General features: G+C 50.4%; 2 protein-coding genes and 1 non-coding gene across 5 annotated transcripts; 2 read left to right on the forward strand and 1 right to left on the reverse strand.

The window, feature by feature from the left end:
- Positions 1-187: 187 nt before the first annotated feature.
- On the reverse strand, positions 188-5,149 carry eif2b4 (eukaryotic translation initiation factor 2B, subunit 4 delta). 2 transcript variants are annotated; one of them, XM_061812823.1, is made up of 13 exons: positions 5,028-5,149; positions 4,055-4,092; positions 3,839-3,977; positions 3,552-3,743; positions 3,404-3,486; positions 2,456-2,547; positions 2,232-2,346; positions 2,078-2,154; positions 1,803-1,905; positions 1,527-1,654; positions 1,277-1,454; positions 562-742; positions 188-470 (listed from the first exon to the last, which is right to left on the reverse strand). In XM_061812823.1, exons 1-13 carry the CDS (start codon positions 5,047-5,049, stop codon positions 271-273), a joined length of 1,548 nt encoding a protein of 515 aa, XP_061668807.1. In that variant the 5' UTR covers positions 5,050-5,149; the 3' UTR covers positions 188-270. The 2 variants fall into 2 exon arrangements, with proteins under 2 accessions (XP_061668807.1, XP_061668806.1); XM_061812822.1 differs by lacking the exon at positions 5,028-5,149 and adding an exon at positions 4,944-5,022.
- A 6,089-nt stretch (positions 5,150-11,238) lies between these two features.
- On the forward strand, positions 11,239-14,501 carry nme6 (NME/NM23 nucleoside diphosphate kinase 6). Of its 2 annotated transcripts, XM_061812569.1 has the most exons (6): positions 11,239-11,469; positions 11,589-11,684; positions 11,979-12,081; positions 12,340-12,379; positions 12,470-12,630; positions 13,202-14,501. In XM_061812569.1, the coding sequence occupies exons 2-6, from the start codon at positions 11,592-11,594 to the stop codon at positions 13,351-13,353; spliced, it is 549 nt and encodes a 182-aa protein (XP_061668553.1). In that variant the 5' UTR covers positions 11,239-11,469; positions 11,589-11,591; the 3' UTR covers positions 13,354-14,501. The 2 variants fall into 2 exon arrangements, with proteins under 2 accessions (XP_061668553.1, XP_061668554.1); XM_061812570.1 differs by lacking the exon at positions 11,239-11,469 and having other exon boundaries at positions 11,480-11,684.
- On the forward strand, positions 13,979-14,061 carry trnal-cag (transfer RNA leucine (anticodon CAG)). The gene has a single exon. It is a non-coding gene; the product is annotated as a tRNA-Leu (tRNA).
- Positions 14,502-24,247: the final 9,746 nt, after the last annotated feature.

Below are 24,247 nucleotides of genomic sequence, written 5' to 3' on the forward strand. Positions count from 1 at the left end.
AGATTTCTGACCGACACGGCAGAATTTGACGGCAGCAGTGTAAGATTTTAATTGTCGGAACTGATCCGGGCGTCGTCGTAATTTGGAATTTTTGTGTATTGTTTAGGCCCCTCCCAAAAAGTCATTCATTTGAAACATTTGAGTCGTTCCATCAAGGCCCTAATCATCTAAAAAAACGCCAAGTCGGTTGGAAAGGGCTGGTCTTCATATATTTGACATATGTATTTATTCAGCGCACGCATGCTCAAAGGTGGTCGCACGCAATCGGCCTCACAGGTTGACGCTTTTAACGCGCAGCACGACGGGCACCGACGTGCACGGGATCATCCCCAGCTCGGTGATGACGACGTCCACGAAGTCGGGCGGCGTCACGTCGTACACCAGGTTGAGCAGGCCCAGCGAGCGGACGTCCTGCCAGCGCGCCAGCTGCGTCCTGCCCTTGCGAGTCACGATCAGGTTGTCGGGATCGTCTGCAAATACGTCGCCCGCGAGGTTACCGTTCAGATCCTCCTTTTTTCCGTTTGTCGCGGGGACTTCGGTCTGTGATGCCGCGGGAGTTACCCAGCTCGTTCGACACAAAGGAGTCCGTCTGCACCCTCTCGCAGAACTTGTAGGTCTCGCAGCACACCAGCACCAGCACGTTGAAGGCTTTGGCCACCAGGGCGATTTGGGACGTGCCCACGCGGGACATCATGTAACCGTTGGCCAGCAGCGCGTGGGCCCCCAACAAGACTTTGGACACCTACAGTACGCACACGACGCAAGTCAGGCGCCAGAATCTCCACTTTTCGACAAACGTCGGCCAACGGCGTAACGCGAGCGCAACAAAAATCAATTCAGTGCGCTCAAGCCAACCAAAGACAAAGCTGGACTTTCATCATCTTCCCCAAATTCCTTCTACGGGTTTTCCACACGTTCAATGTTGAGGCCGCAAAATGTTTTGGTTTCTCTCCAACAATTCTCGGAACGTTTACAAGTTTGTTGTCAATGCTGCGAATTTGTCAATAAAGTCTAAACTATAAAAGGCAACGTGGCTTTGCACCAATAACGAGTGAGAAAATACAAAATTGAGATTGTCGTCGTCGCCCCCCCCCGCCCCCGAGCGTGCAGTTGGGACCCCTGTTTACAATTGCACAATTTCTAAGTGAACGCGATTGGCCGAATGATTCGGGATGTCGGGGCAGCGCAAAGGAGGACGACGACGACGACGTCGTCGACGCCGCCCTCGTCGTCGTGGCCTCAACGTCAACTGGAAAAAATATCTCGCGTGGCTCACCTCGGGCAGAACGTAGGAGATGACGGAGACGAGGACGTAGGTGCAGCCGACGCCCCGCCGGACGAGCCGCCGCAGGGCCTCGCGGCCCTCCAGCCTCGGCCGGCTGTCCGCCACGATCACGCGGAACTTGCGGCCCGCCCGGGAGGCCTCGCAAAGGATGCGGTCGACCAGCGACGAGCTGCGCGGGGGTGGGGGGGGGGGGGGGTTATAGGAAGTGAGACGGGGAAGCGGCCCGCGACGTCCGCCTTACCATCCGTAGATGAGGATGACGTCGCCGTCGCTGATCTTCTCGATGGCGATCTCGGCGATGGCTTTGGCCGCCAGGATGATCTTTTCCTTGACGTAGGAGTCGATGCACCCCAGCAGCTTGCTCTTGGCCTGCGAGGAACACCGCCATCTTAGTGAGTTGCTGGATTGATTTGTGTCAATTTCATAGATGTGTGGGAGGCTAAAAGATTTGTCGCGGGGCCACGACCAGTCGCGGCATCTATCTGAGGAAACTTGGACGACGAGGCTGAACGATCACCTCGTCTTCCTTGCAGTGGCTCGGAATGTTGGCGATCTCCTTCTTGAGGTATTTGATTGAATTACCCATGCTGGCCGACAGGGGGCGACATTGGTTCAAGAAACTGTAGGAAAAAGGAGATTCAAAATAGAATATTGTCATGTGACTGAGCATGAAAACGTAAAAAACACGTAAAAACAAGACAAAACAATCAAGAGTGGAAAGTGACTTGTTCTTAAAGATGAAAAATGACAATTATGACCTCAAAGAAATCACCTTGAAAGTTTTGTTTTTACCTGATGTAAGGTTTCAATTTGTTGATTAGGTCTCTGGCTAAGTCTTCTGTAGGCGGCGTGGTGTAGTCCCGTATGACCTCAGGGGGAAAAAAAAGCCACTTTGACTCGTTGGCTTGCTTTCTTGATTGACAACAGCCAGAAAAACACGCCTCACCTGTTTGAAGGTGTGCAGCAGCGCCACGGCGCGCGCGTTGGACCCCGTCACGATGCCCTCCGAATAGCGGAGGCCCAGTCGAACGATAGCCGGATGGATGACCGACGACGGGATGCTACCGGGGGGGGGGGGGCAGACGGCGTGTTGCCCGCAAGTGTGACTGGCCCAAAGCGGCAAAGCAGCGCGGCGCCAGACGTCATCCGAGACCCGCAACGGCGGCTTACCTGACTTGCTGGGTCAGCGGCGCTTTGCGACTGTACTGGTGCAAGTGTGAGAAGAGGCTGACCTTGTAGCCGTAGTCGGAGCGGAGCGGGATCTGAAAGCAAAGCGCAGTTATCGCTGACCGCCATCGAGGCCCCGAGCAACAAAAGCAAGAAACCGCACGCGGTAAACCGCGTCCATTTTTGTCAAATGTCAACAAGGCGCAGAGCGGAGCCGAGCACGCTCCAACGGGCCTCGTTTAGCTCCCCCAGCAGCACGTCAAGCGGCTCTCCCTCCCCCTCCCCCTCCCCCTCGGAAGCGCCGCATTGTACCTTTTCGGGAGGCCTGAACGAAATGGCCGTCACATGCTGATGATCCATTTTGTAACCGATCGAAAGGGTTCTTTTCACCAATCTCTCGCTTTCCAGCTACGTGAAAGACGGTTCGAGGCCGGCACAGGCGGCAGCCGTCAATCACCCCCAGATAAAAGCCAGTCGGCCCAACGCGGATTGGTCAAGTCAGGCGAGCATATCAAACTCTAAAAAAAATTAAACGCGCAAAAGTTGGGGGTGTTAACTGAGAGAGGTTCGCAGCAGAGCCGCCTCACAGTTTTTGCACAAACTTCCTCCGGCATTCCAAAAACATGTCAGGACTCAAAACGGTCCACAGTGTCAAAGTGGTCAGAACCTGGCACCGATCGAATGTGTCTTCAAGAGACTCAAATCATTTTGCTCTCAAGCCATTTCTCATTCTTGCACGCGTCAAATGAACAGAGGAGGTGACGACAGAGGTGTAGTGTCAATTTGTGAAAAACTTGAAACGTGGGAAAAAAAAAAAAAAAAAAAAGGTCACCGTCTGGGGACGCGGCCGCTTTGGATGCATCGCAGGAAGTTCTGGAAGGTTTTAACTGCGTACTTGTTTTGTCAACTACTTTACACGCTCGCAAATGCCAAAGTGGCTTTGTCGCGTACCTGTTGTCTTTCCAGCTTTTTGGCCCACTTCTTGACCACGACAGGGTCGTCCACTTGGACGTGCTCGGGCAGCCTCTTCACCACTACGACGGCAACACAGCCGTGAGCGAGCGCCTCCCTCCCAAACGCAAAGCTGCCGCGTCTTTACCGGGCTGCAGTTCGCCGGGAGGCACTTTGGGTTTGGCGACGGACGCGGCGGCCTGCTGCTGACCGCCGTCGCGCTTTTTCGAGCTCCTGTCGGAGTCACGGCGAGGTCTCTTCTCCGCCGTCGGCTCCGCCTTGCCCTTGGCCGGCTCGACCGGCGCCACGGGAGCGTCGGCGCCGGGCGCTGAGGAAGGGCCTACAGAACAAAATCATATTAATAGAACAATCCAACGCAAAAGGAGCATCCAAAATGTAAACGGCGGCACTAAAATGAGGGAAAAGGAAGTTGACTTTTGTGCGAAGGCGACGGCGCTCCCGCCCCCCCGTCGGGCTTGGCGGCTTCGTCCTTTTTGTCTTTGTTTTTCTTCTGCTGCTTCTTCTCTTTCCTCAGCCGCTGCTTCTCCTCTTTGCTCAGCTCTTTGCCTTCGCTCTGCACACGCAAATACGTGGCGGGTCATTGACTACATTTGTGGCAGACATTTTCAAAAGAGGGACAAAGCTACTGGCCTTTGAGCGCTCGATATCGGCTTTCTTCCCGCTCTCATCTGCAATTCCACCGGGATGAAATTCAGCATTAAACGTCGGTTACATTCATCATCACACTTGCATGCGAAGACATTTGAGCATTCATTCGATGTCCCTCCGTGGCCACCTTAAGATGGACGTACTAGCGCACTCCCCTGTGAAGGGACGGCCTACTTTCTCGCACACCACCAAAGCAAACAGCGGCAGCGTACAACTTTTGGCCAAGTCAACTTTTAAATCGGGATTTCGAGATCACTTTATTATCATCCTAAAAGTATAAAATTGAAAAAAAGAAAATCGACCAAAATATGATTTGAGGCGGCACGGTGGAGCAACTAGTTACGAGGGTTCACGGTTCTGAGGACAGGGGTTCAAATCCCAGTTCCGTGCCTGTGTGGCTTTTCTCCAGGCCCTCGCCCACACATCCCAAAAACAAGCATTCATTGAAGACTCTAACCTGCCCTGAGGTGTGATTGCGAGGCGCTGTCGTGCATATCTAAAAGCTAGTTCATTTTTGTATAGTCGTATTTGTATAGTTTTTTTTTCCTGTCTTTTGACACAGTACTGTAAATATGACTTCTAATTTTATATGTAAACAAAAAACAGTGCAATGGAAGTGACAAGACGGCTGAAACAAGATGAAACATAATCAATGCCCAGATCAGACTACAAGACAAATTTGGCCTTTTGCAATTGCGTCGTGTGTTCTGCTCGCAGCGCATCCCGAATGATGCAAGAACGACTGCAACCAATCGAAAGCCGTCGCTCGCATCTGCGCTAGCGCTACCGCTAGCGTTAGCTCTGGGAAACTTACTTTCACTACGCGTCGAATTTCACATGTTTCAACACTAGCTACACAAGGTCAGCTCACCCGGGTACAGACGCTCGCCACAAACCATGCGAACCACGCAAAAAACGTCACAAACATCACCGGTTGGGCACGTTCTCGACTCACCTGACGCTCCGTTGTCGTCCATTTTGCCGGATACACATCGCTTCCGCTTCGGCGCAAGAGGGACGCAAAATTTGTATCGCCCCCTGAAGGACACGCCAGGAACAAATGGCCACTGCTTCAGTGTCACCGAGGACAAGTTCCAACTTTTCACTTCGTTCGTGGTTTATCGGTTTATTCAAAGCAAATATACTTGTACGTAAGACCTCCATGGTGTTGGAATTAGCAGCCTCACTGCAATTGTATTCATCTAAAAAAGAAAAGAAAAGAAAGAAAAACTGCCGGACACATGAAAATAATCTTTATCGTCAGTTGGCCTCTTGCACACTGTGTTGAATATAAAATATAACATGGCCGACTTCTGGTCGCACTAAAGTTGGGAATAACGTCCTTGATTACACATGTTTTTTTTTTTTTTTTTTTTTACTGAACAATACTATGATAGGTATAGTATATGTATATGATTGCATATGAATTATCCAAAGAATAAATATTTTGCATATTGTCAGGAACAAAATTAATGGATCTGATATTGGGAAATAGTTGGGCAACTTTGTGGAGCATGGTGAATTTAATGAAATAAAGATTAAAAATAATTGAAAAATGAATGAAAATGAAAAAAAAAAAATAATGATATACATGGTATGAATAGGGGAATTTTCCCCCCCAAAATATTTTACTTACATTGGGCTACTCCTTATAATTGTGACATGTGACATGGGATATAATAATTGTGCAAATAAAGCTTTATATGATAGAAATGATTCGAAAATAAATGTGAGGTATTCTTTCAAAGTGCCTTTCCTTGTACTGTCCAACTTGCAACGTGGATATTGTGCAATCAATTCAACAACAGCTGCGCTCTTTTATTGCTTTATTGGCTTTTTACATGCACACTCGCACACCGGAAAAAACACCTCCGAACGTCACGCAGCACCACAAAATCACATCTATGACCGTGGCGAGGCGTCCGTCCGTCCTTCCGCTGACTGAATGCACGACGCGGTAGCTGGTTGAAGGGGACCAAACCTCACAGAAACACCTGACTTGGTTCCGTTTGACCAGCCACAGCAATTGTGTGTCGCTTCAGCTGAGCAAAGGAGAAGAAGAAGAAGAAGGAGAAGGAGAAGAAGAAGAGGAGGAGGAGTGAGAGAGGAGGCCCTCGTGTCCTCTTCCTTCCTACCTAAAGAAAGACACACGCAGATACGAGATTAGCGTCCGAAACTAAAGCCAGCATACAATTCCCGTTTTTGGGTCCAAATGCAGCCATCATTGACAAGTCCGCATCTCTGCCCCCCCCCCCCCCCCGAAAAGCCCTTTGTGCACATCCACGGCGTCTATAAAGGGGGCGACAGCTGCGCTCTGTCAATCCGAGGGCAGGCTAAAACCGGCAGCCTTCCTTTCACCTGTTGTCCCGACACGCGCACACACAGAGCCTGACGTAAGGGGGGGGGGGGGGGGCGGCGGGGGGGGGGGGGGGGAAGAGGTCCTTTCACCTCACGGACGCAACAGTTTAACAAAGGCGAACAACGTTCCTGTCGATCACGTCCATTTGTGGCTGAGACACCGACCGGTCCGGCGCTGGAGGCCCCTCGGAACCACACACTTCCTTACATTCCATAAGTGGCTGTATGAATATGAGGATATAAGGAAGCATGTGACTCAGGCGGGCGACGGCAACTGGACGGGCGGATCCAAACCTCCAGAAGGGCGAGGGAATCAACCCAAACGGGTCGTGGCAGAAAAGTACTTTGAAGGCCTGTTGAACACGACCATTTGCGGTCCACAACGAAAAGTGCCCCCCAATCAAAACGTCCCCCGAACAAGTGAGGCCATTTCAAATAGGAAAGACCAGATTAGACAAAAAAGGGTCGGCTGACCCGACTGACCTTTCTTTGGTTCTGCTTTAACGGCGTTGACGACGGGACCGGCGGCCGACCGCGCTTTCCCGTCCGTGTCCACGCCTTCCCTCTCAAGCGTCGGCGATCGTCAAAACAACACCAAGGAGAAGAAGAAGCGTTTTGGGCTCCCTTTGAATGTTGGGGGCCCCGCCCGTCCTCGCGCTTCCCGGCAAGCGCGAGGACGGGCGGGGCCCGCCGGCGCCCGTCCGTCCTCGCATCCGACCGCTCCGGCCTCCCCGCTCGGCCTTTTCTATCCCGCCCGAGCCCCCCCCCCCGCCCCCGAAGCGGCCTCCCACCTGTCGGTGTCCTTTAGAAGCGGCGGGGGCCTCTCCTTTGCGCCTGCTGTCGGGCCCAATCAGGACCCTTGACAGTGGGGAGCCGGCCCGCGAAATGGCACCTCTCAGCTGTTGGCGCTGCGCTCCAGACACCCAACACCCCCGCGGCTCCCCCACCCTGCCTCGATCTCACAGCAAAAACGGGCCGAACAATGCGTAGACTGTGGGGCGTGCATGTGTCGCCGCATTGAGCTAGCGCCGGGCGCAGCTGAGGCTTTCCTTTCCTTTCCGTCAGTGAAACGTTCTCGTGGATTTATTGTTTCTTCATGAGCAAAAATTACTTGAAGAAAGTTCTTCCGGTGGCCACGTTTGAAGATCACTGCTGGAAAAATGAATCAAATGTGGAGATCTTGTGTTCAAACATATTTCTTTCGTGTTTCCATTTTCCACATTTTGGGGGGGTGGGGCTAAAATGGGTCGGATGACACGGTCGTGCCCCTCCCCCACTTTAGAAGAACGTGAGCATCGGCGATCAGCAGCACAACCCCGACGCCTCCACTCGGCGCGGCCACTTTAGAGTGCCTCGTTGTCGCGGCGCCACAAGTACCAACGGAAGCTCTGAGCAAGTGTGCGCTATTTTTGCCGCTCAAATGTAAGAAAGACTGCAAGTGATTTTTTGGTTGTTTCCAGGTGGTGGCAGCGCTCTTTGATTGACAGCTGGCGGTTGAGCGGGGGCGCGGTTCGAACCCTTTCAGTGGACACGCGTGCTGCTGGTGTTTCTTACGCCCTCAGCTGCTTCTATTGCGCCAATTTAAGTTTTGTACGCACGACTTTGCCGACTTTTCTTAGCGACTTCCGCGTCAATTGCCTACGTACTACTTAGGAACTACTGATACTGCGTCGAATGCCGATGCGTACTATTGTTCCCGTTTCTGCCATTGGCAATCGCGTACGTCGACTGCGTTTGCGTGGCCTCCGTGCATCCAGAAGCTTCCCGACGTCTCGGGACTACTCTGGCCGCCTTTTGGTCACGTCTTTCGAGATACGTGTCGGGTTGTGTTTTTCTTTGATCGGCGGGGCAACAGACAATGCAAGCGAGTCGTGGCGCTGCCCTTTGTCCACGAACTGCATCTGCGTGCCACGAGCCTTTCCACGAAGATCGAGTTCGCCGTTAACGCGTCCGGCCCATATTTGACCGCTGGAAGGCATCCGCGGGGAACATATGGCCGTCGGCGGCCCTCCGCTTCGTTTTCCTCCTTCGCTCGCACGAGCCGGCGCGCTAAGGTCAACACCTGTGTTCTAAAATCGGCATCCGGGGTCGGGGCGTGACAGGAACCCGGCCGGGGCGCTGGTTCACAGAAGGCTCAGGCTCGGGCTCGGGGTCGGCCGGGGGGGCCGAGGCTCCGGCTATTTCCGAGACGCCCGCCGTCCGCAAATAGCAAGGCGCTTATTTCTTTTTCTGTTTTGGTCTCTTTTAAAAGAGCGTCACGTGAATGGGGGCAGTTGGCGCATATTTCCCGTGGCTCCCGGCTGACCTCAAATGCAACATTTCCACTCGCGCCAGCTACGCGCCGAGGCCTCGCCGGCATTAAATCGGGACCGCCGCGGCGTATCGGGTGACTTTTGTCGCTGACGGAATGCCGGCCCGCTCACACAGACACAATGCCCCGAGCGCAAATCCTAATCTCGACGTTCCTCTCCGACCGCTGCCGCTTTGCCGTTGTGCTCGCGTGAGGTGCAAACGACGCGAATGTTCAACCAAACATTTCAATAACAAGTAAAATGATACAAATGACTGAAAACAAACAACAAATACCGACGCAAGAAGATTAAGTCGCAGGATTGTAATTTGGTATCCGTGACTTTGAACATGTGTGGCTTTAAGAGGCGGGGCCTGGCTCACCGAGTGACGCGGGACTCAGCCAATGAGAGCGGAGCGTTGGCGTGACTCGGTTTCAGTTACTGTACGTAGTGATGCGCTTTTTGCTTTGTAGCGTGTTGCTAAATTGTTTTCGTTTCAAATGCCGCCAACATGCAGGGACAGACTTCGATTAGCCCCCCCCCCCCCCACGACCCCCTCCATGTGTTTGCTATTCCATTAAGAAAAACCTCCCTCCTTGGCTGAAGTTTTTGATCCAAAGGGGATGCTCAAAGGTTGCCAGAACTGCGTCCGTGAGTTTATTTTTATCGCACGTTCACAAAGTGAGTGGGGACACCCCACCCCCCACTTTCACTAATCGCTTAGTTGCCCCCCTCACTCCAGGGAGGTCATCACAAAGTGCGGTACCACGACCAAGTGTTTATAAATGCTTTGGATGTTGGGAATTGCGTAATTGGCTCAACGTTCCAAATCTTATAAGCCTGTCACAAAGGGAGCCCCCTCAAGTGGGTTACAATGTTGTTATTACATAACTTGTTACCAGTTGAACGAGGCAGTATATAAATTAATTAGTCATAAATTAGGTGGGTGACAATAAATACATTGTAAGTAGGTCATGACCTTTCAAGACCATTGGCAATGGTTTTTTTTTTTTTTGTTTGTTTTTTGTTATAAACAATTTTCAATTTTTTGGGGTGGCGCGATGGCTTTGTGGCATTTTACATTTGGCACTTCTGGAGATGCCAGTTGAACTCATCCTGTGACCACGCTCGTAAGTCAGAACACTGATGGCCAATCATTTACGAGGAACAAATCATTTCAAAGCACTTGAAAGACCACCGACTGAGGGATAATTGTGACGTATCCTCAATGATGTCCAAATATGATCATTGTTGAGACGTCAAAAAATGCCTCAAGAAGCGCATCTCTTCCCGCTTGCCAAATAGCGAGCTGGGCCTGAAACGCCGAATTTCATTTCAAACTCCCACGAGACGCTCAAACCGCAAAAGTTGCCGGAGATCCGAAAAGGCTCGCGGCGGGCGGCCCGCGGACCCGGCCCGTCCGTCCGGATCACGTTGCCGACGCATTAGCAGCCGTAACGGGATTAATGCCGCCCTCTGTCCTTCCTCGGACGCGCCAGTTGCCCGACGCCGAGGTTGACGCAGCTGTCGCGGGGAGAAAGTTCAAAGGTCAGCGGCATTTCGACTCAAAGGGAGAACAGGTGAGAATTTTGTGCGGATGCTCCGAGGTCGTTCGAGTCGAGGCCAAATCTCCTTGACGTGAAACGGAGGTCCCGGTGCCTCCGCTCTGCCCGTCCGTCTTTGACGTGCCGCCACGGTAAGGTAACAAGTATCCATCCGTCCGTGCGTTTGCTGAGCCGCTTATCCTCACGAGGTTTCGCTGGAGTGCCGGAGCCTATCCCGGCTGTCGACGGGCAGGAGGCGGGGCACACTCTGAACTGCTCGCCAGCCAATCGCAGGGCACATCGAGACAGACAACCAATCACGCCGATGGGGCAATTTGGAGTGTCCAATTAATGACATTTGGGAATACATCAAGGTTAAATAAATTTTGAGTTTGACTCTTGTGTTTATGTTGTTGTATAACTTTACACCTTTCACCATTTGACTCATTTCCATCACTTTGCTTTTTTTTTGTTATTTTAACATTGTACTTTGGAATTGCCAGACCTTGTACTGTATTTTATAAATAACGGCTTGGAAGGATGTCTCTGCGTTGGTTGTTTATAATGTTTACAGTAATAATATCTCAAGTATGGAGGAATCATTACGCTGTGTAGGGTTAATAATGCACATTTGTTCTTTAGTCGCTCACGTTCACTTAACGTTTAATAAAAGAGATTATTTTGTTAGTACGTCATCCGTCGTCAATTTTCCTTGGTCTTGATGTACCCGATGTGCCTTTTTGTGTGTTTTCTCCTCAGTTTGGCCATCTTGCTGTTTGTTAGCATTTTAGCAAGAGGCCTTCAAAATTGGATCACGAAAGTTTTGTCGAGGCCAAAGTTGAAAATGTTTTTTCAAAGTCGAACCCAAGTCGCAATGAGCTCATCACCAACGGAGTGAAGTTCGAATGTGTTGTAAGCGCCGTTGGGCCCAAATGGGCCCATCTTTCAACCAGGGGGAACACAATACAGAAGGACCACTTCCGGGGACACATTTGACCGACGCACTAGACTCTCCACTTGCAACCTGGCCAACAAAGCGTTTTTGTTTTTTTTAATCTAGTTTTGACTCGAATGCACGACACGACAATAAACTCTTTTAAAAAAAAAAAAAAAAACGCTGAATGTTACAGACGCGATGTCGGCAATTCTCGACCTTCTCTGAAATGTCTGGCAGCGTTTGGGCGCCCTCGATTTTCGACTTCCGGTGAGCAGGGCTCAAGCTAATGTTTTTCTTTGTTTTTCCACATTGCACGCTTCTTTTAAAAATGAAGGTCAACGCTGAACCTTGTTGGCTTATCGTCGTCTGTTCCGTGTTTTTTCGAGACAATGTTGCTGACGACGGGTCGCCTGTCCAAAGCGCTGCAGCTCACGCTGGCGCTCATTAAACCGGACGCGGTGGCTCATCCTCTCATGATGGAGGTGCGCGTCCCTTCTTCACATTTTACACCTCAGCGGGTCCCAAAATCAAAGAAATCAATCAATAAAAAATACTCTCCAATAACCGCAACAATGACTGTCATTGAAATGGAGCTAAAGCACAGTTTGTTTGGTTTTTTTTTTTTTATCTCCCCTAAAAAAGAATATTGTGAACTACTGGAACAATAAATCCGAGGGGAAACACGTGTACTTCCGTTAAAATGCAGTGCATAACACGCTTGTAACGCATGCAAACAGATAAAGGCTAAAAATAATATATATATATTTTTTTTGCAGGGTCTTCACCAAAGTATCCTGGACAACAACTTCGTCATCGTTCGCTGCAAAGATCTGCTGTGGGGGCGACAAGACTGCGAGAGGTTTTATGCTGAGCATTCAGGTGCGGGACCCGTTTGTGTGCGCGCGAATTCCAAAAGTCGTCAGCGCCGGAGTACGCCGAGGTTCAAAGCGAGTGATTGATCCTGATCGTCCATGAAAATGATTTTGGAGCGTGCAAAAACGGGATCATCGCGAAAGGCGTCCCGGCCGATCCGCCCATTGTGATACCCGGTTGCCACGGCGACGGCAAAACCCGGATTCGTTCTTGGAGCCCCGGTGTTCCGATTCTTTCATCACGCGTGTTCTGCTTGCCTTTCAGAGCGATTCTTCTATCGAAGACTTGTTGAGTTTATGTCGAGGTAAGCGAGAGCCCGCCAGGATTTCAGGTCGTGAGTTTGATGCGGTTGCGGCCTGGAGCGTGCGACTTTACTTGTGCACTTTCCACACAGCGGCCCCCTGAGGGCGTACATTTTAGGCCGAGAGGACGCCGTCGGCCACTGGAGGGAACTGATGGGTCCGACCAAAGTCTTCCGGGCCAGATACACGTCCCCCGCCTCTCTGCGGGCCCGGTTTGGCCTGACGGACACGCGCAACACCGCTCACGGCTCGGGTGCGCACCGCCGTAACTCCGAAACGTGTGACGATGTTGGAGTCTCGCGTGGCGGGCTCCGCCTTTGTGGGTCAGGCTACTTGTAGGCGCAAGCGGAGGAGGACGAAGTTCCCTGTCAGTCTCGATGAGTTAGAACAACAACAACAACAACAAAAACACTCGCTTTACACTCTGTCACACACACGTAAAGCGTGCAAAAATGATCAGGTGCATTGTAGCTAGCCGGTGACGACGATGTTAGCTTGAATTATTTTCATATTAGCTAACCACTCTTAAGATGAATAAATTAATGAAAAAGCTGGTGCAAGGCTAAAAAAGAAAGTAGTTTATAAATGAATCATAGATAGCCAGTTTGGACTATCACGAGCGAGTAAAGTTAGCTGAACTCGCGTCATTAATATAATAATCACAATAATCCTAACTTTCATGAGAAAATAGCATTTTTTTAACACACGCAATGTCAGTATTAATGCGCTAATCTTTAACGAGAAGTGTGATTGTGTTTTTTAACGTGGACAGGACAAGTTGTTTTGGAGCTGAAGTCGCGCTCTCCTTTTTTTCTTCCTTCCAGATTCTGCCGAGTCGGCGCAGAGAGAAATGGCCTTCTTCTTCCCGGATTTCGACGCGGAGGAGTGGATGCGGAGCGAGGAACCGGCGTTCCGCTCGGGACGCGCCCGTTACGACCCTCGGCGACGCGTCCACGCGCTTTGTGCTCGCAGCTGACCTCAGATCTGCTGTTTTTCCTCTGACGCGGCTGCCCCTCAAAGTGTTTTGGATTTGAAAGCGGACACAGCAGCACAAACAAACAAACAGTTTGACGCGAGTGCCATCTTCCAATTTCAGCTTCCAAACACCGTCGATCCCCTTAAGCGTCGCGAGAAAATATTTATTTGTGAGTTTAGAATCTTCCAAAGTGACATATGAACGCCGGGCCGGCAAACTCATTTTTGTCCTGAAATCGCAGAAATGTTTGATCGCTTCTTCGCAGTAGCAGAGAAACACACCAAAAATTAATATATAAGTAGTTTTTCAATCAGAAGTTGAGGGTCAACTATTATTCAGGTTTTGCCAACAAAAATGCTTGGAATCTCAGTTATGATTTATTGCATGTGACGACTTGAAAGTTTGGGACGGATTTTGGCAAGAATCATAAACGTTGACACAAGTGATTTGTGTTCGCGGGCCATGTAAAATGATGTGGTGGGGGAGATGCGGCCCCCCGTCCTTGGGTTGGACACCTGTGACAGAAAGGCTTCGAATATATATATATATTTTGTCTGGTGAAAAAAACTACATTTTTTTTTGAACCTTTTCTATCAATTATGTGTCGTCGCAACCTCTTTCCAGTGTCAGGATGGCCGAGCGGTCTAAGGCGCTACGTTCAGGTCGTAGTCTACTCTGTAGGCGTGGGTTCGAATCCCACTTCTGACAAGGTTGCTTTTCTTTCCGAAATGTCCCCCGGCCAGCGTGACTTCTGACGTCACGACCCCCGGATGAGGCCAACCATCAAAATTCGTAAACGACCCTCAGCCAATTATGAAACAAAATTCCTCGCTTTTTGCTAATAAAATAGCATTTAGGTGGCGGCGTATTGGAGCGGTGTCGGGGAAAAAACTCCATTTGGAGAAGTGGACTTGCCTTCACAGTTTGCGGGCCGAAGCTCCGGCGGAACCTTCTTCGCAAGTGTTTCGCACGGACATTTGTTGCAGACACACGTAGTGTTGGACCAGTCAACAGTTCTGGCCCAAGACGACCCAGAAGCTTCTGTAAGTTCTGCGTTTTGAAAGGCGCTGTCACGTGTGTCGTGTACTGTACATGTAAACATGACGTATGACTCCAATAAATGGTGGTTGGCGCTTTTTAACCGAAAATGGTCATGGCTAGCTAGCGTGTTTTAGCAAATTTTGTATGCTCAAATTGTGTACACCAATATTTTTTTCCATTTTTTTTTTTTTTTACCGTTTATTCAGTACAATAATATGCAGTTAAAAATAGGCGTGCACCCCTCATAAATATATGTTTAAAGAAATTTATATAGCTGTATTTACACCCCCCCTCACATGTCTCGAAGGATGAATTGATAGGATAATCAATTGTAAGATATGATCATGGATTCTAATAGGATGATGGATTGTAATCGATAGTGAGGACCAAAGCATGTGCCGGAGAGTATTTTGGGTTTTGTATGAATGTTGTGGAAAAAGCAAGTGGCAAAAAACAGAGAGACAAACAAATTAGCACTCCAAAAGGCGTCCTGAAATATAGTTGAGGTTGTTTCGCAAGCATTCCTGTTGCAGGTGCTGTCTACATTGCCCAAATTGTACGCCGGTTTGGGCCCGTCTCCAACTTGATTTGCTCAGTCAGGTAGTGACAAATTGGGTCGGTTGCACATACAGTACAGTACGGTGTAATGCCATGAATTTTACTTGTCCACTTGAGGTCGCCATCGACACACGACGTAGCTCGCTTTTGTGACGTAAGCAGCAACAGGCCACGCGTGGCCGTTTCCGCCACGCGTGGCCTCCGAGTCCTGCAGAGTAAACCGCAAGAAACGTTTTTTTGCTCGCCAGAATGTTTTAGATCCCCCAAAATTGCTCTTTCCTCACATTGGTTGCTGAGGAGACCGGTGTGGACCCTCGAAAGGGATCAGGCCCAGGTTGACCTCGGCGACTTCGTTTCTTTGCCTTTTCAACGTTGTTGTCTTTGCGTCCTCCGTTTTGGCGACATTTCAAATGCGAGACTTCTCGTCCCGCAAAGAATAATGGTCGCCAAAATCCGCCAAACGGGATCACGTGATGCGTTTGAGGCGGTGCGCAACGTTCCGGTCGGTGTGTGTGTGTGTGTGTTTAATGCTACTGGTGATGACCTGCGTTTTGAGTTTTAAACTGGTTTCCCACGTTGTCGCTGTGCTTTGGCCACCGGACGTCAGCGCGCCGCCGTGCGTGGAGGCCTTTTTTTTTTTGTCTTCCGCTTTCAAGTCAACAGAGATCCAGAATTAGTCAAGGAAAGAGAATTAGCATATGTTTTCCAGAAGAAAGATGATCCGATCATGCTGCGGGATTTTCTTATCATTTTATGCAGTGTGAATTCTTCTCCCAGTGGCAAAGCGCTGACAGACGCCACGAGTGGACACTTAGCGAGAGAAGAACACGTTGCAAGTTTTGCAGATTTCCATCAGCTTGATGTTGTCTCTTCCCGCGTTCAAATTGAAATTCAGTAAGGAGCTTATTTTTTTTTCATTTGTTTATTTTTTTAGAAGTCAGGATGTGAAGGGTGAGCAACATCAAATCACCGATGGGATTTCTTTGTCTGACTTCAACTTATACAAGTGTGTATTTTTTTTTCTTTGCCGTACTTTATATATTTTTTATCAACGAAGTAAGACTCATTGGTTTAGTGATGGTTATCCCCCCCCCCCCAAAAAAAAAAAAAAAAAAAAACCCCAACAAAAACATCAGAGTGAGGCAACGTGAGCGCCTGAAGGTTTCAGCGTCTCGGCGGCGTGACTGCGTAATTATACGACGCGTCCATTAAGGAGCGGCTGAAATCGGCGTGATGCAATCAGAGGAAAACGGTGGCGAAGGCGCAAAATGAATTGCATGTTGGGGGGGGGGGGGGACACATTGGCGACTCGGACGCCCCCTACTTTCCTGACGGGCGTGCCTTGCTCAACATTTTTTTTTTTCCATTATTGAAAATCACGACAGGCAATCTGTTAAATACGAACAAAAAGTGTTGAATACAATTCTTTTTTTTTTGATGTAAAACAAGGGTAAAATCCTATTTGATGGGAGGAAAAAAAGCTGTGATATGAAGAAAATTAAAGTTGTGATTCTATTTTTTTCCCCTCGCAGCAGTATGAGTTTTGTTTTTCCCTCATAATGCATAAATAGAAGCTACGTATCTATAAATTCTCACATCCAACTCTTTTCTTTTTTTTTTTTCATTCTTCTTCACAAAATGAGGATCCCCCCCCCCCCCCTTCCCGCTACCGCTCCCCTTTTATGTTTTTGCTTCAGGTTGTGTTCCTTTGTCTTATGCGCTCCTTCAGCTTCTTGCGTCCACATGTTCTGGCAAATGTTTTTATGATGATGACAATGAGCGATTTGGGTCCGGATTTTTGGCAAAAATGACGGAAGCGGACAAACGCGATTTGCTTTCAGGACGTGGCGGGCCGCACCTGGTCCCCCGGGTCTTGAGTTTGACACCTGCGTCGCGGCTGTTTTCACGTGAGTTCTGCGCGTCGAGGCCAAACATGAGACGTTGACGTCAATATTTAGCCGATTGAACGAAGAATTGTGGAAGTCCCCGTAGTTTTTCTACTGTCTGACCGCGGCTCAAAACATCTCGTTAAAAAGCCGAAAAAGGATCATCAAGTATGAGAGCAGAATGTTCAGGAAGAGTTGCGATAATAATCATATGATAATAATCACGGCGCGCACGCTAACTGGAGTGGCTTTGCAGATAAGATGCAGATCAGCGACGGCGTCGGCATCGGGCGCTAATCACTTTTGCCGCATCGCCAACTTTCGACGATTCCTCCTTTTGAACGTTTGTTGCCAACCGGCGTCGAAAGTACAATCGCGTGGTCCCCTCGCCGATTTGGCCACACCTCCTGCCACAACAGCCTCCGATTGGCTGGTTCTCTTCGTTCCGAGATAACCTTCAAAATGAAATGAGACTAGACGAGACGATGATTTTTCAAAAGATTATTTTCGTAATCTTCTACTCTAAGGTCCAACAGATTTTAACATTGCGTGTTAGCCGAGGTTTCCTAACGTTGGTAAGGTTCCGTGAGCGTCAACGCCGGAGGATGAGGAGGATCATCAAAAGGCGACGCTCGTGTCCACCAAAACAATCTGCGTGAGCTTCAAGAGAATCCAAGACAAGTCGGTGGGTTTTTGCGCGTCGACGACCGCCACATTTTGCTCACAACGGAGCGAAAGTGATAGGCCGAGCCGAGCCGAGCCGAGCATTAAATTCACGACATCAACAAGTGTACAACTGTCTTGTTGTATCGCACTACTACGTAGTTTATATTGCTATATTAACACTACTGTGAGTGTACTTGTATGCACTTTGTATGTGTTGCCGCTCCCTTTGCGTTAAAGTGAGAAGGAGATATGACAACTGTGCTCATTTGTGTTGGCCCGTGAGTGGGATTTTGCATTGTATGTTAGCATTAAGCTAGCAGGCGTTCTGAAAAGGAACCAATATGGTTTGACAGAAGATGTCGGTGTTGGGGTAGGTCACGTCCGCTTGGTTCCGTTTTTTTCCCCGTGTGCCGTTTTTCCAGTCATCTTGAAGCGGGAGCGGCAAAACAACGGCTCGATGCCAAAGCGTCGAACGTCGAACGTGGCCTGCACGCTGTTGATAAATGTCAACGTCTCCGGCAGCCGCCCCCGCGCGGCCCTCAGCGGCGCGACTTATTGCCGTTTTTATCTTGGCGTAATCCCCGTTGTGGCCGACGACGGGAAGGCCGATTCTCCGCAAGAGCCTGCTTGGATTTGCCCGGCGGGGGCTTCCTAAAGCCGCTTCGAAAAGGGCGACAATCCGCCTCGTCAACGTGCTTTTGGGTCTCCGCGGGGGCCTTGTTCGGAAGAACCGTTTGGAAAGTGCAACGAAAGATGTTCAAAAAAAAAAAAAAAAAAAAAATCAATTTTGCCTTCCCTTTTGTTGATTGGATTGATTGCTGTTCTCGGCTAACTGAACTAAGCCCCCCCACCCCCACCTCTGATGCGACTGATTAGAGACGCTGACGTTCAGGCCTGGAAATCCTGATGAAGATTGCGGAACAGATGTATTGATTTATTGAAGGAATCCACGCGGGCGGCCGTCCAAGTGCAATTCGTGAGCGTGGCAGCTTTTGGACGCGCGGGCGCCTCCGAGCGCTGATGCGGGTCGACGGCCGTCGCAAAGACGGAGGCGAGCCTGGCCGAGCGCAGGAAATGCGTTTGTTCCTTTCCTTTGCGCTGCCGTGACACGAAGGCGGCCATGCCGAATCCCAACCGCCGATTGGGCCAGTGCAGCAAATTTCGCGATTTGTGCAGTAGGAGCAGGTCCGCTAAGTCCGGATTGCATTGATCGTTTGTCAGCCAACTCTCCGTTTATCGCATTTGTTTGGCTCTCAGATTGCTTTGAAAGGGCGTCGCGCCAACCAGATGGCGTTCTCAGCCGCGACGCTTTCAAACCAACACCTGCCTCGTCGTAAAGGAGGAGCCGACGTCCTTCGGCCAAATGGTGGCTTTCGGCTCGCGAAAAGGGAAAAATGTCCTTCGCCGAATGGATTTGCTATCAAAGTGCGCCACAATGGCGGCGGTGACGTTTTCTTGCCTTTTGCGTGACCAACTTAACCGCGTCACGGACCCATTTTCGCCTGTTATGCATCAAAGGGAAGGGGGAAATGGACTTTTGTCCTGATATCAAAGAGGACTTTTCCTTTCATTTCACGACCTCGTTTGAGTCATGTCCAACGAAGAGCATTTATTGTCAGGATATGAACAAAAGTTCTCCATTCGGGCCCGCTTCGGCGAAAGACGCTAATTGACGAGCGGGCGGTCTTCCCTTCGAGCGGCGCCGCTATTAATCATCATGGCAGCGGTTCTGCGCGTCGTGGTGTGACTGACGAGCAGCAGATGCTTCACTTTTGGTTTGTCGCACGTTTGCAATTTGAGGAAGGACTTTGACTCTATTTTGTGTTGAATGGAAATAACGTGATGTTGACCATTTGAAGGTCTCTTCCACGCGACCCTCACGGCGGCCCGTCGGGTGTCGCGGGCTCGGAGAACCATCGGTAACCTTGTGACGACGCGTCGGCTTTGGGAAAGAAAATCTCGTACCGTCGGTATTGTCGCCGCCTCCTCTCCTTTGTTCTTGTTTTGACTCGCCTTCAAAATGAGGCTGAAAAATGCCAAAGTTGGAACAGGAAGAAGGCAAAAGTGAGCAGACTCCCCAAACTTGATTTGCTCCGAATTAGCTGTGCGGATACTTCATTAGCGCTCAGCGAGTGGCCTCGTGGGAGTTTTGCGTCAGACCGGTTTCCTGTCTGACTTCACTTGGCTCTTCCTTTTGCATGCCTGCCATGTAGGTTAGCTGCATTTGGGCTTTGGGGGTTTTGTGGCTGTGGCGTCCTTGCCGGCGCCCGACACCACGCGACGTGACGTGACGCAGCGGAGTCTAGTGTGGTTTATCTGCTGGTCGTCGGAAGCTCTGACAGTACGCGCAAGCAACGAGACCGGAGCTCCGCTGACTCTTTTTGGCTTTGGCATGATGGTGACTGATTGTGTTTTTGCTGTCTCCTCTCCTGACTGCGAGGCAAACGGAACTTCCGAGGATGGGAACTACTCAGGCCAAGTTTGACTTGTGGTTGTCAAAGACACATTTTGAGGGGATCTCATATCGAGCCTTGTTGAACACCACTTGTTTTCTACTGCAACGCCAGGCAGTTATGGCGACGGCCATCAAAATCTGGAGATGACGCACGAGGCCTCGCATTTGTGACATCTGCGTATTTCGAGTGTGATGTGAGAATCTCCTCATGACATGAAGTCAAACACCCTGTAGTCTCTGACAAAGCTGCTCTTCCCCCATCCCTCCATCCTGTTATGACAGGAGGGTCACGTCAGGGATGAACGTGTGGGCGAAGGAGCGTTTGAGTGAACAGAACGCTCCTCCGCCACGCTGTCCTCCTTGTGGGGGGGGAGGGGGGGGGGAAAGCCTCCGGGCATCCTCGTAGAGCAGAGCTGGCTCTGGTCTGGTCCCCTTTGAAACAAAAGCCAGACCTGATTTACGTAAGGCCACAGGCAGGAAATGAGTCAGCCCGAGGACGCGCTGATCTGCCGTCGCTCACTTTGACACCGATTCCGACCACTGGAAAGATCTGCAATCGGTACTGTCAAAAAAACAAGTACAAGTGCTGCTTGAAGTCTGTCAGTAAGAAAACAAATAAAATCAAAGCGCTTTCCGGTAAATTCAGTCATTCAATATTGCTAAGGCAGAATAATAAATAACGAGGGTGGAGGCAATTAGCCAGTTGCTAATCTTCCGCTGGCGTCGTCGCGTCTCCACTTCTGCCTCCTCGCGGCGTTTGCCGGCAAAACGAATTGATGGACGCGCTCGCTACCGTGATGCAGGATCGCCAAACTGAAGGCCGTCGCCGTGCGAAAGCGTAAAATCCGTCAAAGGGGGAGAAACCAAAACACGAGAGCGGCCGGTTGGGAGACGAATTCCCACCCGGGTCCGGCGCCAGACCTCGGCCGTCGTTGGCCAAGCGCCAAGCTTTTTTCCCGGCGGCCACTCTGCGATTGGTTTGCAACTTCTGCCGCGCGACGTCCACCTCGCAACTTCGCTCCATCCCGACGTGTCGGCCCGGCCCGCCGAGGCCGAGGTTTCGGATAGCGGGCGCCGCGTTTTACTACGCAAGGCGGCGGGTTCAGTTGTTGACTTTGGGTTGAAAAGTGAGGGAGGGGCGGCAAGTTGAATGCAAAAATGGATTCCCGAACCCGACGGCGGACGCAACGAGTGAAGATTTCCAAATAAACGAGATCTACAGTCAACGGGCCGCTGGCGCTACTAGTGCAGCACAGTCGTTTTGGGGAAAGACCCGCTCTCCCGTTGGAGCCCTGAATCTCAAAGTGGAACTTTGCACTCCCAAAATAATGCAAATAGCCACGTGCACTTTTTCGCCGCCTTCTCGCCGGTCTGCCTCGCTAATGGAATTTCCACCCGTGACGTTGCCGCAGTGGGAGCTAATGCGCTTGGATTATATCTCCAGGAAAAAGCCAAGCCCAGCGCTGAAATTGAATTGGGCACCGTGCGGCTGGCGGGGGGGGTGGGGGGTGGGTCGCCACCGAGCCGCCAGACGTTGGGTTTGCAATGTTGTACAGCTAACGCGGTACTGCTTTTCAAAACGGAAAAAAGACCCGTCCCGCGCTATATCGCTGTCCATCGTTGTTGCCGCATCGGATCATTTGTTTTTTGAATTTTTTTTTTTTTTTTAAAGATTAGTCTGACGCAGATTCGTTGGCGTTCCTCCTTCAAGGGGGGACTCGAATGGCTGGCGAGCTTGCGCCTGGCGAGTCTTCACCTCGCTCATTTTCAGGTGATCAGGTCGGTTGCACGGAGATCCGAAACCACATTCAACAGACGGCCCAAATCTCGCCGTCCGACTACATTGTCTAAAAGACTGATGCAGAGGACTCGCTAACACCCGATCACGATGTTGGTAAGCAGAGCTGCGTCAAATTAACACGCGGCGGACATGAAGGGAGAAACGCACACGAGGCGATTGGAGGAGAAACGGCAGCAAAACAGGCCAAAATGCAGAGCAGGAGCTCAGATGAGCAGAAGAAGACGAAGGTTGCCGTCAACTCAACGCCAGAGAATCAAAGTGATGCTTCTCATTTCCGCAGCATTCCACAGTACTTGAGACCCAATGCAGAAGGTTCTAGAACTCGCTTACGCAAGTCGTCGGGGCTCAGGGTGACCAAAGCCCGAATGCGCCACGGGATGCGCTGCCTTCGTGGATCCTCGCGGTATTTTCAACAAAGTCTAACGCAGACGTGTCAGGAAGCCGCACGGGCGAGAAAAAAGGAAACTGCGGTAACAAGGCAGCGTGTCCGGGGTCCGTCTTTTGACAGCGCCGGTCCAAAAGCTGGCAGGCTGGCCTACTTTCTTCCATCATTCTTTGCAAATGTTTTGTTCCGCCTCCCCCAAGAGCTGGCGGGCCTGCCGAGCGCTTTTCCTTTATTGTTCGGGTTGTTTCTTCTTTTCCGTTAGGACGACATCGAAATGCGCAGTTTGGCCGAGGTCGGACGCTCGACGGTGGCAAAATTAGACGCCGATGAGTGATCGGCGAGTTGCTCTCGCTGAATCTGGAGGGAATCGAGCCTGCGGGGCAAGAAAAGATTTGTCCGTCCGTCAGTCCAAAGTGTCAACACGTTAGCCAATCGTCTTGTCATTGTTGGCACATTCATTCAGCAGATGATGCAAGATGACTGACGAAAAGTTGCTTTGCCACAAGGTGGCGCTGTGGTGAAAAAACTTGTCCGTTTTTTTTTTTTTTCTTCAGTCAGTCGCACGAAGGTGTCGACTTCCTGTTCCTGCCACGTCTCCTCGTCCATTTTTCTCCTTTTACGGCAGCCGAGTCTTGGCCGGACGCCTGAGAAGTTATTATTATTATTATTTTTTTTTTTTTTTCCCCAGGTGTATTTATTTGCTTTTCCCCGAGACGTTTCCATGCGTGTGCACGGCGAGCTCAGGCGGCGAAAGGCGTAACAATCGATTATCCCGCCAGGCTTTGATTTCCGCCGTAGCTCACCAGCGAAGATGACGGCAGAGGAACGCGTGACGGTTCCTCGATTTAGACGAGCGCATCTGGCTGGGCCGCCTCGACGCGACTCTTCTCTCTGGATCCCAGTTTGAGATCCTCCGGCCGGCCGTTATTTGCAGCGGGTGCCGACCTCAAGCGTCGTCGCCCCAATTGCTTGAAGTCGTCGTATTAGCCATTCCGCTGATGGAAATGTGTGGAAGCCCCCCCCCGCCCCCCGCCCCCATTACAACATATTCCGTGTCTTACTAGCGCCATAACGATCGCGTTGCTATTATTGACTCAAAATAAAAACGCAATAAAATAGCGCAGAGCTGTTCCTCTCGCGTCGTCTGCGGCAATCAAATCGCATTGATAAAAGCACAGCAAAAATGGACAAATAAAACAAGTACATACATCCTTTCAAGAAATGCTGATTAGTAAACGTATTGGTGTATTCGCCTCCCCCCACGTGTAACTCGTTTGTTTGATCCTGTTGAAACAAAAAAGTCGCAAGTGTCCTTTAGGTCTCTTGTACTTTTTTTTTTTTTTTTTTGGAAGGTTCCTTTTTGTGCGTGGTTCTTGGGGGGGGGGGGGGGGGGACACACGAGCTTCCGCCAGGCTTTTGAGATCCTTCCAAATGCCGTAAAACTTGGCGCCCTCCTCGGAAGACGCTCGGCAATTTCGTACGACGCGCGTCGGCTTCGTCGGAGGTCCGAAGGCGCGTCGGGAACTCCGCAGCCGGGCGGCGGACGCTTCCGGCCCGGCGGTCGGCCGCCCCAAGAACAGAAAACCTCTTTGGAGCTGCCGGCGTTGCGCCACTCTCGGGAGATCATTTGCAGCGGTCCGATGCGGTCGGACGTCGCTTTCCACTTGAGACAAAACAGTTTTGCTGCGCCCGGGAAGGCAATTTCATCTCAGATCAAAGGCATTATTTATATTTACGCCGACGTCGATACGCGCTGCATTTATTGCATCCTCGCTGCCGGTCGTCTTGTTCGTGCCGGCGAGACGAATATCAACGGGGCAAACTTGTGCAATGTTGTGATTATTTTGTATTTCCTGGCAAAGGCTGGTCGATCAATTGGTCTCCATTGCCCAGGGTGATTATTTTCTGAAAAACAAGTTTTGAAAAAATTGTTTCGGATGAAATTAATCACAACTTTGTTATGATGGTGAGAAGAAGCTGCTTCAAACGCACAACTTCTCTGACGCGCACTAACAACGCGGCTGCGAGGAAAACCGAATCGCAACAAAAATGTCCTGCTTTCAGGTTCACGATTTAAAAAAAACTGTTCAATGGAAAAAAAA

This window comes from Syngnathoides biaculeatus, chromosome 23, assembly GCF_019802595.1.
Source record: "Syngnathoides biaculeatus isolate LvHL_M chromosome 23, ASM1980259v1, whole genome shotgun sequence".
In the NCBI taxonomy this organism is placed as follows: Eukaryota; Metazoa; Chordata; class Actinopteri; order Syngnathiformes; family Syngnathidae; genus Syngnathoides; species Syngnathoides biaculeatus.

Bases quoted from the DNA above. Each gene is read 5' to 3' on its own strand.
- eif2b4 (XM_061812822.1), bottom strand. From the start codon at position 4,971: ATGGTTTGTGGCGAGCGTCTGTACCCGG. The intron at 2,347-2,455 runs GTAAGCCGCCGT...CCCCCCCGGTAG, and splicing joins CCGCTGACCCAGCAAGTCAG to CATCCCGTCGTCGGTCATCC. The intron at 2,155-2,231 runs GTGAGGCGTGTT...TTTCCCCCTGAG, and splicing joins TGCTGCACACCTTCAAACAG to GTCATACGGGACTACACCAC.
- nme6 (XM_061812569.1), top strand. From the start codon at position 11,592: ATGTTGCTGACGACGGGTCGCCTGTCCAAAGCGCTGCAGCTCACGCTG. The intron at 11,685-11,978 runs GTGCGCGTCCCT...TTTTTTTTGCAG, and splicing joins CTCATCCTCTCATGATGGAG to GGTCTTCACCAAAGTATCCT. The intron at 12,082-12,339 runs GTGCGGGACCCG...CTTGCCTTTCAG, and splicing joins GTTTTATGCTGAGCATTCAG to AGCGATTCTTCTATCGAAGA.